This window comes from Mercurialis annua, linkage group LG4 (assembly GCF_937616625.2).
Source record: "Mercurialis annua linkage group LG4, ddMerAnnu1.2, whole genome shotgun sequence".
Classification (NCBI taxonomy): domain Eukaryota; kingdom Viridiplantae; phylum Streptophyta; class Magnoliopsida; order Malpighiales; family Euphorbiaceae; genus Mercurialis; species Mercurialis annua.
Window position 1 is genome coordinate 38720563 of NC_065573.1, and position 16605 is coordinate 38737167.

Genomic DNA, 16605 nt, shown 5'->3' on the forward strand with positions numbered 1-16605 from the left:
TGGCTGTAGAATGATTAAAACACGTATCCAATGCAATAAAATAATGCTCTTTCACATATGAGAAATGGATAAAGCCAAGATATGTTAGTTGAATGATTAATTCTTTGATTAATATTTCGTTAAGTTGCAAATAAATTAATGTTTCAATAATGTGCTGTGAAATAGACCATTATGTAGTATAAAGGTGGATGATCAGATGGAATCTGCTCAATCTATAACTAACTGTTTTATTCTAAATATTTGTTTAGCCTAAACTATTTGAGCTTTTTTTCTCCATGAACTTGTTTACAATTTTCTTTTCAATATAAGGCAAGCTAATATCTTTTAATATGTGAAAAGGAAATAGCAATCTATTTAAAATTATATTTTATTTGTTAAAATTTTAATAGTACAATTTGATAACTTTAGTTATGTTTTGAGAAGAGAAATACAAAAGATGAAAGCTATGTGCATCGATTAAAACCTTAACCCTAAAATATAAGAGGAGGTATACATAGGCTAAGCTAGAGAAGTAAAAAAATTATACTATCTTTACATGTTAATAAGAGTAATAATTTATTTAACATCCCCTTCAAACTATAGATACGATAACAATAAGCATCGAGAGTTTATCAGTCAAAAAACGAGACGCGAAGAGCACAATAATTTGGTAAACAAAACTGCAAGTTGTAAAAAGAAGAGAAAAGGCAATATCAAGGTGTTATTTTGAAGATGATAACGAGTAATATGACAATTAATTTTAATATGCTTGGTCCTTTCGTGAAAGACTGAGTTATGTGCAATTTGAATAACGTTTTTATTATCACAATGTAAAGGAGTTGGTCTCCCAAGAAAAACACACATATCAACAAGCAACTATTGCAACCAAACTATTTCACAAGCAGTGGAAGTCATAGCATGGCATTCAGCTTCCATTGAAGATCGAGATATGACATGTTTCTTACTTTTCTAAAAAATAAGTGAGTCACCTATAAAAATACAAACCAGTTTTTGATTTGCGGTTAGTGGGATCACAGCCCAATCAGCATCAGAGTAGGCACATAATTCTAAGGACGAAGTAGACGAGAGCAAATGAGTTTGAAACTAAGTTCAAGCATGGGTATCTCAAGATACGAATAACTACATCCCAATGAATTTTAGTAAACAAACTGACTAACTATGGGAACAACATATGTAATATCAGAACGAGTGATGGTGAGAAACCCAAACTTCCAACAATCGTTCTATAAAAACTCGGATTTGGCATAGGAGACCCACCAGAAATAGAGTGTCGAGCATTGAGCTCAATCAGAGTATCAACAATCTCATTATCAGAGATGCGAGTGCGCTAAAAAATATCAGAAATATACTTAAATTGAGAAAGAAGATACTATTTAGAGAGGAAGCAACTTCAATACCTAAGAAGTAACGGATGGGACCTAAGTCCTTTATAGCAAAACTTTGACTCAATTCGAATTTCAACAAGCTAATCCTACGAATATAGCATCACTTATAATAATCATATCATCAACATAAAAAAAAGTAAGATTCAATAAGCCGAAGTACATGTGACAAACAAAGCAGAATCATGGTTATTCGAATGAAAACCAAGTGAAATAATTACAGTAAAAAATTTCTCAAACCAGATGTGAGGAGCCTGCTGCAAACTTCATTTGGATAATGATCAAGACAGAAGGAGAAACCATATAAACTTCTTCATAAAGGCTGTCATTCAAAAAGACATTTTAAACATCCATTTGGGTTATATCCTAACGGCAAACAAAAGCAACATCAGTAGGAGTTCGAACTATAGTCATTTTAGCAAAAAGAACAAATATGTCCTCATAATTCATACCATAATGAGAATAACCCTTAGCCACCAAACGAGTTTTATATCTTTCAATAGACCCATCAGGCTTGGTTTTGCTCTTATAGACTCAACAAGAATCAATAACACGTTTACCTGCTCGAAGAGACACTAAATTCCAAGTATGAGTTTGATGAAGAGCAATTAGCTCCTCAATCATAGCACGCTGCCAAATAGGATCAAAAACTGTTTCTTTGAAAGATGGAATAGAAGCAAGAAAGAAATCAAATGAACTTGAAAAACAAGAATAATCAAAATCATATTGTTTTAGTTGACTTATGATTTCGTACATGATATCAATGTTCAACAGTATCTGCCATCTCATAGGATGATTAGGCAGTGACTGTAGTTGAGGGGCCAATAAGAATGTCAAGAATGCCAATAAGAGGTAGCTCATCAACATCAACAATAAAAGGATCAATGTAAATAAGATCATGCATATATATGTTGTGAGAATGGTCATAAATTATAAAGAAAGGAATATGTTAAAGAAAGATAACATGACGAGAAATATATAACTTATGACTAACCGGATGAAAAAAGTGATACCCTTCTTAACCTACATCATAACCAAGAAAGACACATATAGTAGACCGAGAAGTTAACTTGCTTCAATCAACACGAGGAAGAAGAAAAAAATAATTTATAAAATCAAAGACACGAAGAGAATAATAATCTGTCACACTACCACACACTATTTCATAAAAAGACAAATCAAAATTATAAGAAATAGGAATTCTATTAACTAAATGAACAGAATAAGAGATTCCCCCCCTTTAATTTGCTAGGAACACTAGTAGACAATAAAAATGGTTGGACAGTCTCAAGAATATACTTACGCTTTCTTTCAGCCATTTTATTTTGTTTAGGAGTATTAGTGCAAGAAATTTGGTAAATTTTATCATCTAAAGCAAGAAGTTTCTTAAAAGTATGAGAAGTATACTCGCATTCCAATCACATGTAAAACATTTAATAACAACTCTATGTTGAGTTCTCTCAAGAGGTCGAAATTCATTATAAATGCTTAAAAAGTCTAAGCGACATTTCATAAGATAAATCCAACAATAACGATTACAATCATCAATAAAAGAGACATAAAAACGAAAACTCCCTTTTGCAGAAATAGGAGAGGATCCCAAACATCAAAATGAATAAGATCAAAAGAAGCAATAGATATAATAGTACTTTTAGGAAAATGCAATGTAGAAAACTTTGCTAGTTTACGGTCACTACAATAAAAAATATCACGAGTTTTCGAAGTTCATAAACCTCTTGTAGAAACAAAAAATTGTAAACGAGACATAGATACAATAACCAAGACGAGAATGACATAAATAAAATGCAGACGAAAAAATATTCAAACGAAAAGATGATATATTAGAGATTCTCTTTATTTAAGAGAAAATATTCTTTTATTAAAATGCTTTAAGTTAGGACTTGAGGGGGCCATGGCCTCCTCTGTGCCTAATGTATGTTCGTCAGTGAATTCTATTGTTTTATATTGGCTAATTAATTTGCTTCTTTCCTAATGAAATCCTACTTTAAATAACAAAAAAAAGACTAGCCGGCAGTAATGGGACCATAGCATGCAGTCGTTTCAATGTTGGCCCTTAAAATTCAGACCAGAATAATCTTAGTTTCTTTATAAGGATTTGGTTGAAAGATTGATCAAGTTGCTTCAATTTCATGCACAATGTTAATCAATTTAACATTTCTGTTGGGATTTGACAATTATATAGAAAGATAACTTGAAGCCTTGAACGTGTCAATCTCATCCTATCAATTTACCCTTTTATAATGCAAGATTTAGAAAACCTCATTCCAAATTCAACCACAAAAATTGGAATATAACATATATTAAAAAATTAGTAGTTAATCATGCATGTTGGCAATCAATTATTTTGAAAAATAATACTCCCTCCGTCCCAATAGAATTGTCCACTTTGCCTTTATCACACAGTTTAAGAAAAGCAATTATTGTTTATAGATTTTATAAACTTTTTCTTACTTTTCTTGTCCTACCCCTATTTAATATAGGGTCCACTTATTATTTACTTCTAATTTACTCATTAGTGGATCTTTTATAGGGGTAATATAGAAAAATTATGGGTAAAAGTTAATTACTTTTTGAAAGTGGATAAGAGTTTTGGGACAAAAAAATTTCTCAAAGTGGACAACTCTATTGGGACGGAGGGAGTAATATTTTATTTGTTAATTAAATTTTTTATATATAATTTACTCGATAGTTTCTAATTATCGGTAGCTATTGAATAAAATTTAACATTTCTTTTAATAGTTTTATTTTAACATTTTTTTGATGAATTATAACAATTTTATTTAGATCTCAATATAATTATAAATTTAAGTTTATTCTCTTTTCCATATATGATAAATTTTTAAAATAATTATCCTACACACTTTTTCCACATACATTCTATTATTTAGAAGTTGTGATATTCGTTTATATTTGAGCGAGGTAATAATTATCCTACACACTTACATGTATTTTTGGTAGCTCATGTATTTGCTTAAATTTCTTCCATTTCTTTTCTTGGAAACAAGGAAACCAAAACCACGGGCTTGTAAAATTATAAGAAAATAGCTAATAACTACGACCGAAATGAGGATTTTTGGTCAATTTAATTCGGTTATAAATTGAATTTGGCTGGTATAGTTTTAATAAAAATTATGATTTTTAGTTATCGGTTTGATTTAAATTAGGTTATTCAAATTAATTGATCCAAAACTAAAATTTTGTTTTTTTAAAGTTTCCTCGTACTTTTTCGGTTTTAACCAAAACTGACTAAATTATAGAGTTATTTGGTCGATTTAATTTTGATTTTTTTATTTAGTCGGTTCGATTTCAATTAGAATTTCTTATTTGGTTGGTTTAATTTTAAACATTTGGTCGTTCGGTTAAATGATATGCATTTACACATTTTAAACATTTTGTAATCCCACATAGGTGTGAAAATACCGAATAAATCGGATTGAATGACAGATTTGATTCCATTCAGTTCATTTTTATTAAAAATATATATTTTGATTTGGTTTAATGTTAGATATAAAAACATTTCAATTAAGTTTCCGTAAATCTAACCGGTAAATCAAAATTAAATCAAAAAATTAACCGAATATACCATTTTTCTTGGTTCGATTAAAACAATTTTATATTCTTGAAGTTCAAGAGAGGGCGGGCCTTTTCAGCGAGGCAAGCAACTAGTCCGATATATGAATCCTGAATAAAGAGTCGATTAATATAGTTCGATTTGTAAAAAATATATTTTAATTCGATTAAATTTAAGTCAATTTGAACCGAATGCATACTTTATTGATATTAGTTTAACAATGGCATAACTTTTGTAATTCTTTTTTTGCTTTCGGAAAGAAGGGTGATGTTTGGCAAGATATTGTTGGTAGGCATCAAAATATAGTATGGTCGGTGTGGAATACTGCTAAAGGCTAATATAGCGTGGTGGTTCGCATATTATACAATCACTAATTCTAGGTGATAGCTTTCATCATTTCATGCTTAAAGTGAATGAATAACCAAAAAACAAAAACAGTATATATACTTTTGACTATAATAAATCAAGCACAAATATAAATATAAATCTATCAAATCAAATGGAAAAGATATATAACATAGAAGAGACTATAGAGCTATATAATTCACACAAATTAAGTAAAAATATAAATCTTAAATAAGTAAAAATTAATATATTTTAAAAGTTTAGTCTACCATCATAACAATAAAGGCTAATCTATTCTAACAATAATAATAATTATTCATAAAAAAGCAATAATAATAGGTCTAACAAAAATAATAATATATGTATATAAATTTTATCCGGAGAGATACAAATACCTTTTTATCTAGTTTTCATTAACATAATTTGCTTCAATTTTATTAACAAATTCAAATCTAAATTATTATAATATTAAACCGGAGTTCTTTTTTATAATAATTTATAATATTAAATGAATGACACCAATCTGCAAATTTGATACTCTTATATTTTCAAAAATAGAGATAGTTTAGCACGCATGCTCAACTTTCTAGTGTCATTTTTATTTTTTAAAAGATTTAACGGTGTAAGAGGGTAGAATATTTTATAATTTTTGGTGAAAAAAATATACTAAAAATAATTTAAAAACAAATAAATATTGTACTGAAATAAAAAATTGGGACAATTAAATTGCCTGGATTGCAGTAGAAATATCAAATTGAAATATATATGCAAATTTTTGAAAGATTTCGAAAATTATTTACGTATAAATTTCAAACTTATCACTAAGTTGAAATAAATCCATACGCATGAATTTAAGGCTTGTGAAGCTAAGTAGCACGGAAACGAAAACGGGAAACGGAAACGATACGAAACGGACACGGGGAAACGAAAGTTTTTCAAAATGAAGGACACGAAACGTGGGGGAAACGTGTAAATAACAAAAATTTAGGGATATATTTATAAAAATATTATTTAAATATTTATGATAATTAACAAAATAATTCAATTTAATGTACTAAATATTTAAAATTTTATAAATATATAAAAAATATAATACAATTCAACACAAATAAGTATATTTGTTGTATTGTGGGCAATGCGAATGTAAAATTTATGGGTAACTAGTTAGATTTTTTTATTTGTGTGTAATAATTTTAAATTTTTTACAAATTTTAATTTTTATTATTTACAGAAACGGCCCGAAACGTTTCGTACGGGTGTCCAAGAGTTTTCGGTTTCCGAAACGTTTCCGAAACGGGAAACGCAACTTTATCGAAGTTTCCGTGCTTCTTAGTTGTGAAGACAAATAAAATTATCCGCAATTTTAGACATTGGCAATTTATTGATTTTTTTTTAATTATTATTATTATTAGAAAGGTAGAGTATTTATAGGAAAAACTAAATCTATGATCTAATAAAATTTATTTAAATACTTATATTATTTGAGTTATGCCATATCGATATTAATGTATGTTGTATTCCCACTTCTGACCGTATTGATCATGTCGCACTTTTTACATGTTGGTGTAAATATTTAAATACTATAAAACAAGTGATGTTATTTCTTGTACAAGTGTGTAAAGGATTATATATATGATGCAGTAGATATAAGATTTCCTTAATTATAATTGACAGACCATGACCATGTGAAAGTTGTGGTTATTTAATTAGCAATTTCACCATATTTTCAACATAAAATCTGGAATTTTTCTGTTGGTTTTTTGTAGCCAATTGTATATGCTTGACTAGCTTAAAATAATACATACGCGCATAGATTAGTACGTAAACGATAATACTATACATTTCTTTTATTAATTTTATACGATTGCTTTGAAATTCTTGCAAGTAATTAAGAGATGTCAACATAATATAAGTTTGACAAAAAATAGTTAGAAAAAATCACTCACCTGCCTAATTTTATTCCTGAATTAGTATAAGTTTTATTTTATTAAAAAGTGCCGAAGATGATATATAGTGATGCAGCCACATCAACATAATAATATTTAACTTCCAAAACTCTTGTTAATGTCACCATAAACCGTGTGCATAATTTGCTATTTCCATTATAAAATAGTGTTTTTTTTTTCACAATGTCAAACATAATTCTTTTATTATATATGATAAAGACTTAATTGGTAGGAAGAGATATAATAAAAAATAATTAATTTTTTTTTAATTATAAATGTGATAACTTTTCAATTGAATAGATCATAGATGTATATGAAAGTCTAAATTCAAAAAATTATTATCAGCGTTTGTAGGGGTGATTTTCATCTTTTTAGTTGAAAAATCACAACCTATAACTGTTTTTATCAATAAATTTTTTATTGTGGAGTTAGTCCTTTTTTGGTGCTTGATGTAATTTTTTTTTCTTTTTGTGGTTTACATGTCCGATCTAAAATATCAAAATTATTTTTGAACTAATTTGTTGAAATTTTTTGGTTGATCAAGATTTGTAAGATTTAATGGAAGCAAATCCTCACAAAATGAAAGTTTAAAGGTTGTAAATGATGCACTAAATTCAAAAAAGATGAGTTTATCAATTTATTTGGTGCTTTTTTTTTATGTTTCTATCGTGTTGTTTCATTTTTCATTCAACTAGATCAAATGTTATATTTATTTAATGATCTGTTCTTCTTTTTTTTTTTGATTTATTTGAATGCATTTCAATTTATCTTAATAATCTATTTTTAATTTTTTTAATAATTATACTAAAATAAAAAAATTAATCAGGCATTCTCGACTAAATTTAACAAATGCTAGTGGAATAAAAAATTATAAAACCAAATGAGCCATAATTCAAATATATAAGCGTTGAGTTGCATTCTATTAAGGTCGTAGATTCAATTCTTCTAACAAGCGTTTTTTTAGTAGTAAAAAAGACATGTTCATAAAACGTCTGCCTTGTTTTGTATGCATCTGTAAAAAATGCTCCTATTTATGTATTTCACTTATGACTTACGGAATTTTTTATATCTTTTGATATCATAATGTGATATATTTGTCATAAAGCATTAGAAAGATACAAGGGAAAGTGTATTTATGCTATGGTATTATTAACCGCAAACATCTCTTTTGCAAAACCCAACTCTTGATTACTGATTGATAGCAAATTATCAAAAGTCATTATCTAGAACAAAAACTTAGAAAAAAGGCTCGATAGATACGCAGATTGTCTAACCGAGTCATACACCGGAATTTATACCCGAAAAAACAACAACTGATTACTAGTAATCCATATAAAATAAATCCAATCAAAATACGATTTGAAAAATAAAAAATATCTAACAAATCTCGTCTGAACATCGAATCTTAATCCCTAAAAAATCAAGAATTAGCTATGCAATCTAAGAACTAAGAAGAGTCCATATAAAACATTAAGTCCATAAAGATGAGTCATGACTCCAAATCAAATACTAATTGGACTAAACCCTATACATAGATATCAAAATCAAAGTATGAACTCTAAATCATTCTCCTTACTTGATTAAATCCTCTTCTACGATAAAACATTTGATTTAGACATCAGAGTGTGGTCAGACGCGACCAGTCCGCTCTCTCAGTCGTAGTGGAACTATCGGGGCCAAGTGCATATACTATTATTGAGATTCGCTGGTTTTTGTTAAGAATAATTATACAACGCAACAGTTGTGCCATGTTATTCGTGTAACAAACCAATGAGTCGTTAGCCATGTGTAAATGTTTAAAGATAAAAAAAATAAGAAATAATTAAAGATTATCTATCGCGAATGCGTATTAGCTTGTTATAAAAATGACGTGGCACATCTGTTGTGTGGGATAAACAGTCGTTTGTTAAATAAAAATATCAAAAAAATGCAGGATTGATTATAGATTAATGGTGCTAAAAAGTCAATCCTTTTTTATTTTACATTTAAAATCTATCGAAACCTTTTAAAAATCGTAAATTTATTCAAATTTCACCAATTTGCTGAAAATTTATTAAATTTTCAAAATTAATTTAGTTGCATATATTTGGCAATTAAATATTAATTTTTTTAAAATTTAGAAATAACCACAGTAGACAATTGAGATGCCATATGCTTCGATAAATTAATTCTAAAAAATTGAATAAATTTTCAATAAATATAATTGAATACATTTTTAATTCCCGAAAGGTTTTGATAGATTTTCAGAAAGTCAATAAGATTTGGCTTTTTGGTATAGTTAGACCTTAATTATAGAATATTATATACCCTATAAAAAATACAAGGAAATAATTATTATAGCCTCTGAATTTAGATTCGAATTACGGGTTTCCTTCATTTTTAAAAAATAGTTTTTATTAATGAACTTTTAAATTTATATAATTGAAACCTCATATAAAGAGGAGTTTCAGTTAAAAAAAATTAATATATTTGGATTTTTTTAAAATTTTAAATTTAGAAACAAAAAACAATTTGTATCTCTAAATTCATAATGATAATAATAATCAATCCTTAATTTTAAATCTTATTTGAATAGTCGTGAAGAATTCTTGCCTCAAAAAAGAAGAAGGTATTATTGTAAATGTAAACATAGTGATAATCATATAATTTAAATTAATATATTAAATTTTATTTGTTTGTTTAATAATATTAACATTTTCAATATTTTGAATTTATTTCACTATGCTTTAATACAAAAAAAAAAGCGCTAAAGATAGTATTTTGTATTCTCTTCTTTAAATAAGTTTAATAGAGTAATTATACTAAGATGAAAATTAGACATTTTAATATTTAAGGGGTCCAAATTAAAATTACAGTAAAAAACATAAAATTTTCAAAATATTTGACCATCACAGCCACTGTCACCACCAACTCTAAAAAAATTGACAACCATGATAATAGTGTCACAGAAAGAAGAAATGCAAAATATATGACGTTTAATGCCATTTTTGGATGAATTTTGAAGAACATCTGAACGACATTGCGTTGGTGAATGAGTGTACTTTTTGATAAATATGGACGAACACATTACGGGCAAGAATTGAAGAGGCGAATAGGACACATGTTGACAACTAGCAATTTGTCGTTTGGCTGATGATTTATGTGATACACTACAAAGTGCAGAACAGCTAAGCTAAAAGTTCTGTATTGGCTGCGAGCTAATTCTTTTATACACTTGAATTATAATTTTGGGTTTGAGCCCAACATTCCGATGAGGTAGTACTGGAATTAATTAGCCAATTTTTTATTTATTTATATTATTGTCATTGGTAATCCGTCAGCAAATTCCGAAGCATGATTTTTTTGCAGTTGATTGAGTAAGAGGATTTTTTCTGATAATTGAGAATGGAAAACGCTTGTGGGAGGATTTGAACCCACGACCTAACAATTTGCTGCTCAACGTTTATACTATTTGAGCTATATATCTCATGGGCATCAGTAACTTGATTTTAATTTTTGCTTATTTAGAATCAAATATCTATTTTTTAGTAACAGACGACTAATTAATTTTCGATGATATATTGCTTATGCAGATAGATGAATAAATGCATGTCTTTTCATATTATATAAAAGTATATAGTTTGAGATGAGGAATCCTTTTGAAATAAGGATTATAGTTTGATATCATGGATATCTTATTTTTGTCATTCACATAAGCATAAATGCACCAAAAATCATTTAGTTACTTTCCGTTACTGAAAATGAATGTTTGATTCCATGAATGAATTTTTTTTTTTTTGTAAATTCAACTACCATTCAATAAAACGATTATAGTAACAATAATTTTGGTTTTGTGCAAAAAAATTGCAAGATGCAGATCCAGTTAAGTTTGTTTGGCGTTCTTTAGTGTCATGACTTGTGGTGTGCATGAAATTCACTTGGGGCAAAATTCTTTCATCGAAAGATTTGGCTGTTAGAAATTCGTGGATAATTATCATAGTTAGTCAATAGTAATTACTAATTAAGTAACATGTTCCTCAGTTCCGTCCAAAAAGGATCGTTTAATTGGATACGCAATTGTATAATGACTACATAAACAATAAAGTTTAGTTAGGGACCAATTCAAGAAAAGTATAAAAGTTTGCACTTTGCACCAGTATTTTTTTTCATATAAATCTGCTACTTATATTAATGTATAAGTTGTATTGTAACTACATAAATAAAAAGTTGTGAATTTTTCCGTAAATACTCCCTTTGTAATGAAATGTTGTGTTTGATACGAGGCTGTTACGTTGTATCTCCAATAAAAAAATGTAGATATGAACAACATAACATACATTGTTCCGTTATTCATGTAAGTGTTTTTCGAATTGCAAAAAATAAATAATTAATATTTGACATTACCAATATGCAAAACTCATGTTATAATCGCAAAATACACCGAATCCATGATTTATTTTGCAATTAATCCAATCAGTAATGATAGACATATTTATGATCAATTTAATAATAAAGTAAAATTATGTACTGATTGACTAAAGCATAAAGTTTAAGGATAAAATTGATAGTATTTAAGTAGTTTATCATACAATATTTTCAAGTTCTTTCAATGAAATTGATTAACAATTATGCTTTTTCATGTTTCATTACTTGGTTATGTCTCATCAAAGTTGCTTCTTTAAGTGTCAAATTTGCACATTAGCTAAACTCTGAAAGTGAGTGAATGAGGGTTTTATCAAACATATAGAATAGAAATCAAATGAATCATTTCATACAATAAAGATTATTATTCTCAGGTACAATGGAAAAAAAGGTTCATAAACTCTAATAACCTTTTCAGCAAATAAAATGAACTACAAAGAATTTCATGAATACATAAAGAATCAAAGAATAATGAAACATAAAACTGACTCCAAACTCTATAAACTGAAACCAGTATGAAACTAAGTATATGATTCTTTCTATCTTATCTGCATCAAAAGAATGAACGAATAGAACTGCTTTGTCTACCTACAAAGAATTTAATTAATGACTCTTTCTGTATGCAACAATGGAATCAAAATCTAAACAATATGTATGAGAAAATAAACCTTCCGACGATCAACTTGGCTGAGAAAACGAGGATGAACTTCCGGCGATATCGACAGGCGCCCACGATGAGATAGTGTATAGAGGCTGATCTGACCAACTTAGAGTCAGTGCTGATCCATCCTGCATTTGTGTAACACTATAATCCTCAGAAGCATACATCTTCAACAACATTCGGCTTTGAAGAAATTCCCTCTCGCTAACTCTGATGCACCTAAACCCGCCTTGCTCCATCATCTTCCTCCACTTTTCAAAACCCTCGTGCCTTTCGAGCCTGTCGCTTCCTTCACAAGCAACTATGTTCCTAATCTCCCTTGCAAACATCTCCTCTATCTTGATCCTAACCGGGCTGTCTAAAGGAAGGCTAGAATCAATTGAGTCGAATATTGCGGAGTAGTACTTGAGAGAATTGCATACTCTTGCTTCCAGATTCAGAACATTGTGTTCGGCCTCTTGCTCTGCCATCAGAACTATTACGGGATTTGTGCTTCGAATTAGTCCCAAGAAATCCCTTAACGCTCCTCCACTCGTATCATAAAGTGTCTTGTGCATTTGGAAAACACAATTCACGGCCACACTTTCCCCCTCCTTCACATGAAGCATCCACAACCTCACATCTTCTAATCTGTCGACAACCGGATGAAACTCGAAAGGCAGGTTCAATGCCTCAGCAAATCCAGCTAGCCTATCACCAGTGTCGTTCAATTCTTGCTTGGAGTCGCCAATACCCGTGATTCTAACATGGCTAGGAGGATTAGTCCTTGAAGCCAAACTCTGAAACAAACCAGGCCATTGAAGCCCTTGCTTAATGTCAAAGTCTATAATGTGAACTTTATCTTTCCCCTCAAAAGCTCTCAACAACATCTCATTTTCTGTGAAATGAATAAACTTTGGAATTGGGGTAACCTGATTCAAAAGCCTAAAAGCAATCCCGGAATCATCATCAACTCGATCAAATTCCCGAGGAGTGGTGATATGGAATAGATGAGGCCAAAGCCTTGTAACTCTAAGAGCTAAAGCCTCGGTATAGTAAGCAATAAGCCGGCTAACAGCTGTTCCCTTTGGAGAAGAAAGATCCCCTAATTTTGCTATACAGTGGTTGATCACTGCCATATTCCGTAATCCAATTGCTTCAACACATGCTGTAAGCAAGCTAACCAGCTCATATGCCTGATACTCCTCTTGTTGATTCTCCACTGCAGCTTCTTCTGTCGCGCCTCCATATGGACGAGCAAACCTAGAACCATTACCTACTTCATGCTCCGTAATGTTCTCACTAAGCCTAAGCCCCAAGCTATGACTTTCTGATGATGCACTTGAACCTGAAGCTTCTTTTATTACTGGCCTTTGGCTACTCTCTCCGTCTTTTTCGCCAAGGTCAGTAATCTCCCTTACGACTGATTCCACCCATGGATTGTTCGACAATGGCAGAGGTGGAGTGATCAACTCACTAGGAACAAAGCAAACCTTATCCTCATCTCCTGAATATGTCAATGAAAAAGGAGCTTGTGAAGTGTTTAGGCCTCTAGATACCTCAAAACCCGACTGAAACCAAAAATTTCCGCTTCCTAATTGGCCTAAACTCAAACTATCACCACCTTCACAACTATCACCATCACTACCACCTCTTTTTCGTTTAGCCCTATTAGTATAAGACTCATCATCAACTGAACCCTGCTCTGCAAATCTCTTCAAACTCTTACCTTTCTGCCAAAACTCCTCTTTCACTGATTGATTGCTTGTTGCCAATGGTGGGAGCCTAATGTTCTGCTTGAGTGAACAAGTAGCCGCCTTCGATTCAAGTGATTTATCCGATAGACCAACACCAACGGGCCTAATAGACTGCGATCGGGACGATTCTTTTCGAGAGAAAGTACACGGTAAGTCCAATCTCTGTGTGCTCATTGACGGTAACTGAAAATGACAAGCTTGAAACTGTGCTGGTGATGTTGACTCACTCCTTAATCTATGCCTTGGTGACAGCAATGTAGAACTAGAACACCCAGCCAACATCCTCTACAAATCCTATTTTCTCTATTGTTTTGATTCTTTTGGTCACCCACCCTATTTTTTTCTTCTTCTCTCCTAATCTCTCTTAGTTTTCAATAACAAATACTTGAACTATACACGAAACAAATTGAATTCAATATCTGTATAGATTCTATGTATAATAATGTTTATATAAAACTTTGCAATGTATATATCTCAGAAAAGAGAAATCAGCAAGAGAAACAGACTAAATGTGAGTGTGTGAAAGAATTTCTATCAAGAAAACCAATTAAAAAAAATAGGAATCCGATGAATAATCAAAAACACCAAAAGAATTAAGTGTTCCTAGATGACAATCTTGTGCATGAAATCAATCAATAAACAACAAAAGAATATGAATTAAATTAAATAATTAGATCCCCACCACCCCAAAAGAATGAAAGAATTGCAAACCTATAACAAAACTAAACAATCATCGGATTCCAAAACCTTCAAAACAAACTCATTGCAAAAAACTTTGAACACTCACTCCATGAACATGAACGTAAAAAAAACATACTTGATCAATTTGGCAGCTGAAATCAACAAAACTCTCAGTACCCACCTCAGCATTTGAAGTTTTCACCAACTCCATGGCATCAAAATCAAAACCCAGAACCCCAAACATGCATAAATTTAGTGTTCTTATGAACTAATTAATAAAATTTGTTATCCAAATTTGCTTCACTCACTCTCACTCACACTCACTCTAAGCTCTCTGTAGTACTATAATCATACTAAAATACTCCTATACAACTACTACTAGTATAACTCCCATGGCTGTCTCCATCATTGCTTTTTCTAAATTCTGTGTATGTGTGTGTGTGGACCTAATGTTTGGTTTTACCCAACAAAAAGAAAATATTATGGACTGTGAAACTGGTGGGTTCGAGAAGATCAGTTGAGGGGAAACTGAAGATGTGAGCCGTGGGATGTTGATCGCACGGCTGATAGTGAAAGTCTAGGTGACCGTTGGAGTATGTCGGTGAAATATAACCGTTGGAGAAGTAAAGGGCAGTTAGGTGTACGGACGGGCGTGTGTGCATGTGTATGGGCTTGGTTGGGTTTTATTTCTTACACTGTGTGTAGTCACATGACGTGCACGTGCCTGTCTTCACTTGACCGTTGGCTTCTTTTTTTTTGTTAACTTCCTTAACTTTACTACCTAATCATGGATGATCATGACACGTGGCGTATAATAAGCCGCCATTTTTGTGATTACGCATTAATGAAGCTCAACTTTGACTAAATTTTCGTATAAAGGTTCATTTGCATAAGACATTAAATAATTAATTAGAATAATCTTTTCCATTGACAAAATTAAAATAAATTGAATCATATGGAGTATATTTTATTACTCCCTCGTTCCAAATTAATAAACAATTTAGGACAAATACGAATATTAAAAAATTTAAATTTCTTTATATAAAATAAGTTAATAGATGAAAATTAATATTATGTGACGACATTTGTATAAATTTAATAAAAAAATGATAACTTATTATTTAACTAATATGAACCTACATGCAAAAAAGTATATTTTCTCGTTCCATAGAAATTATCCATTGTTTTATTTTAAAATTCTAAATTAGTTGCTCTTTTTTTAATTGTATAAATACATTAAGAATTAGTGTCAGAATACAATTAAGGACATATTAAGAATTAATCTTTCATAATCCAAATATGTATGTTCTTAATTTTGTTGTTTGAAAAAGGCAGATAAAACCCATAAGACTGTGTATGGAAAATATATATATTTTTTAACCCCAAACAATGATTCTAAATTATTTCTCTGAATAGTTTACATTTCTATGTGAGAATAATTATCTAAAGGAGTACTGAGTACATAAGATAAGATCTTAATCTTACTAACCATACCCATATATTGATACCTGTCATATTCAATTCTTTTTTTTTTTTTGGTTTTTTCAGTTCAATAGAGTTTTGGGTATACAATTTTTTAATTTAAGTTTTAGAGCAAACCGAACTGAAAATAAATGACTGAAAACCATAGACAACTCGGATTGATTTGAAAAATTTAGCATTCCTCTAAATTCGATTTGGTTCAATTTTGAAGAAAAGTAAAATTCAATTCGATCAAGTTCGGTTCAGTCAAAAAAATTAAAAATAAAATTTGAATTTGAGTTGGTTCGTAACGAATGCACACCCACAATATTTACTTTTCTGAAAAACACCCAAATAGTGCAAAAACAGCACATAAACAAACTTGTAACGAAAGGTGAAA

General features: G+C 30.1%; 1 protein-coding gene across 1 annotated transcript; it reads right to left on the reverse strand.

The window, feature by feature from the left end:
* Positions 1-11988: 11988 nt before the first annotated feature.
* LOC126678783 (scarecrow-like protein 28) lies at positions 11989-15372 on the reverse strand. Its single transcript, XM_050373686.2, has one exon. The coding sequence runs from the start codon at positions 14343-14345 to the stop codon at positions 12345-12347; it is 2001 nt and encodes a 666-aa protein (XP_050229643.1). The 5' UTR covers positions 14346-15372; the 3' UTR covers positions 11989-12344.
* Between the last annotated feature and the right edge of the window lie 1233 nt (positions 15373-16605).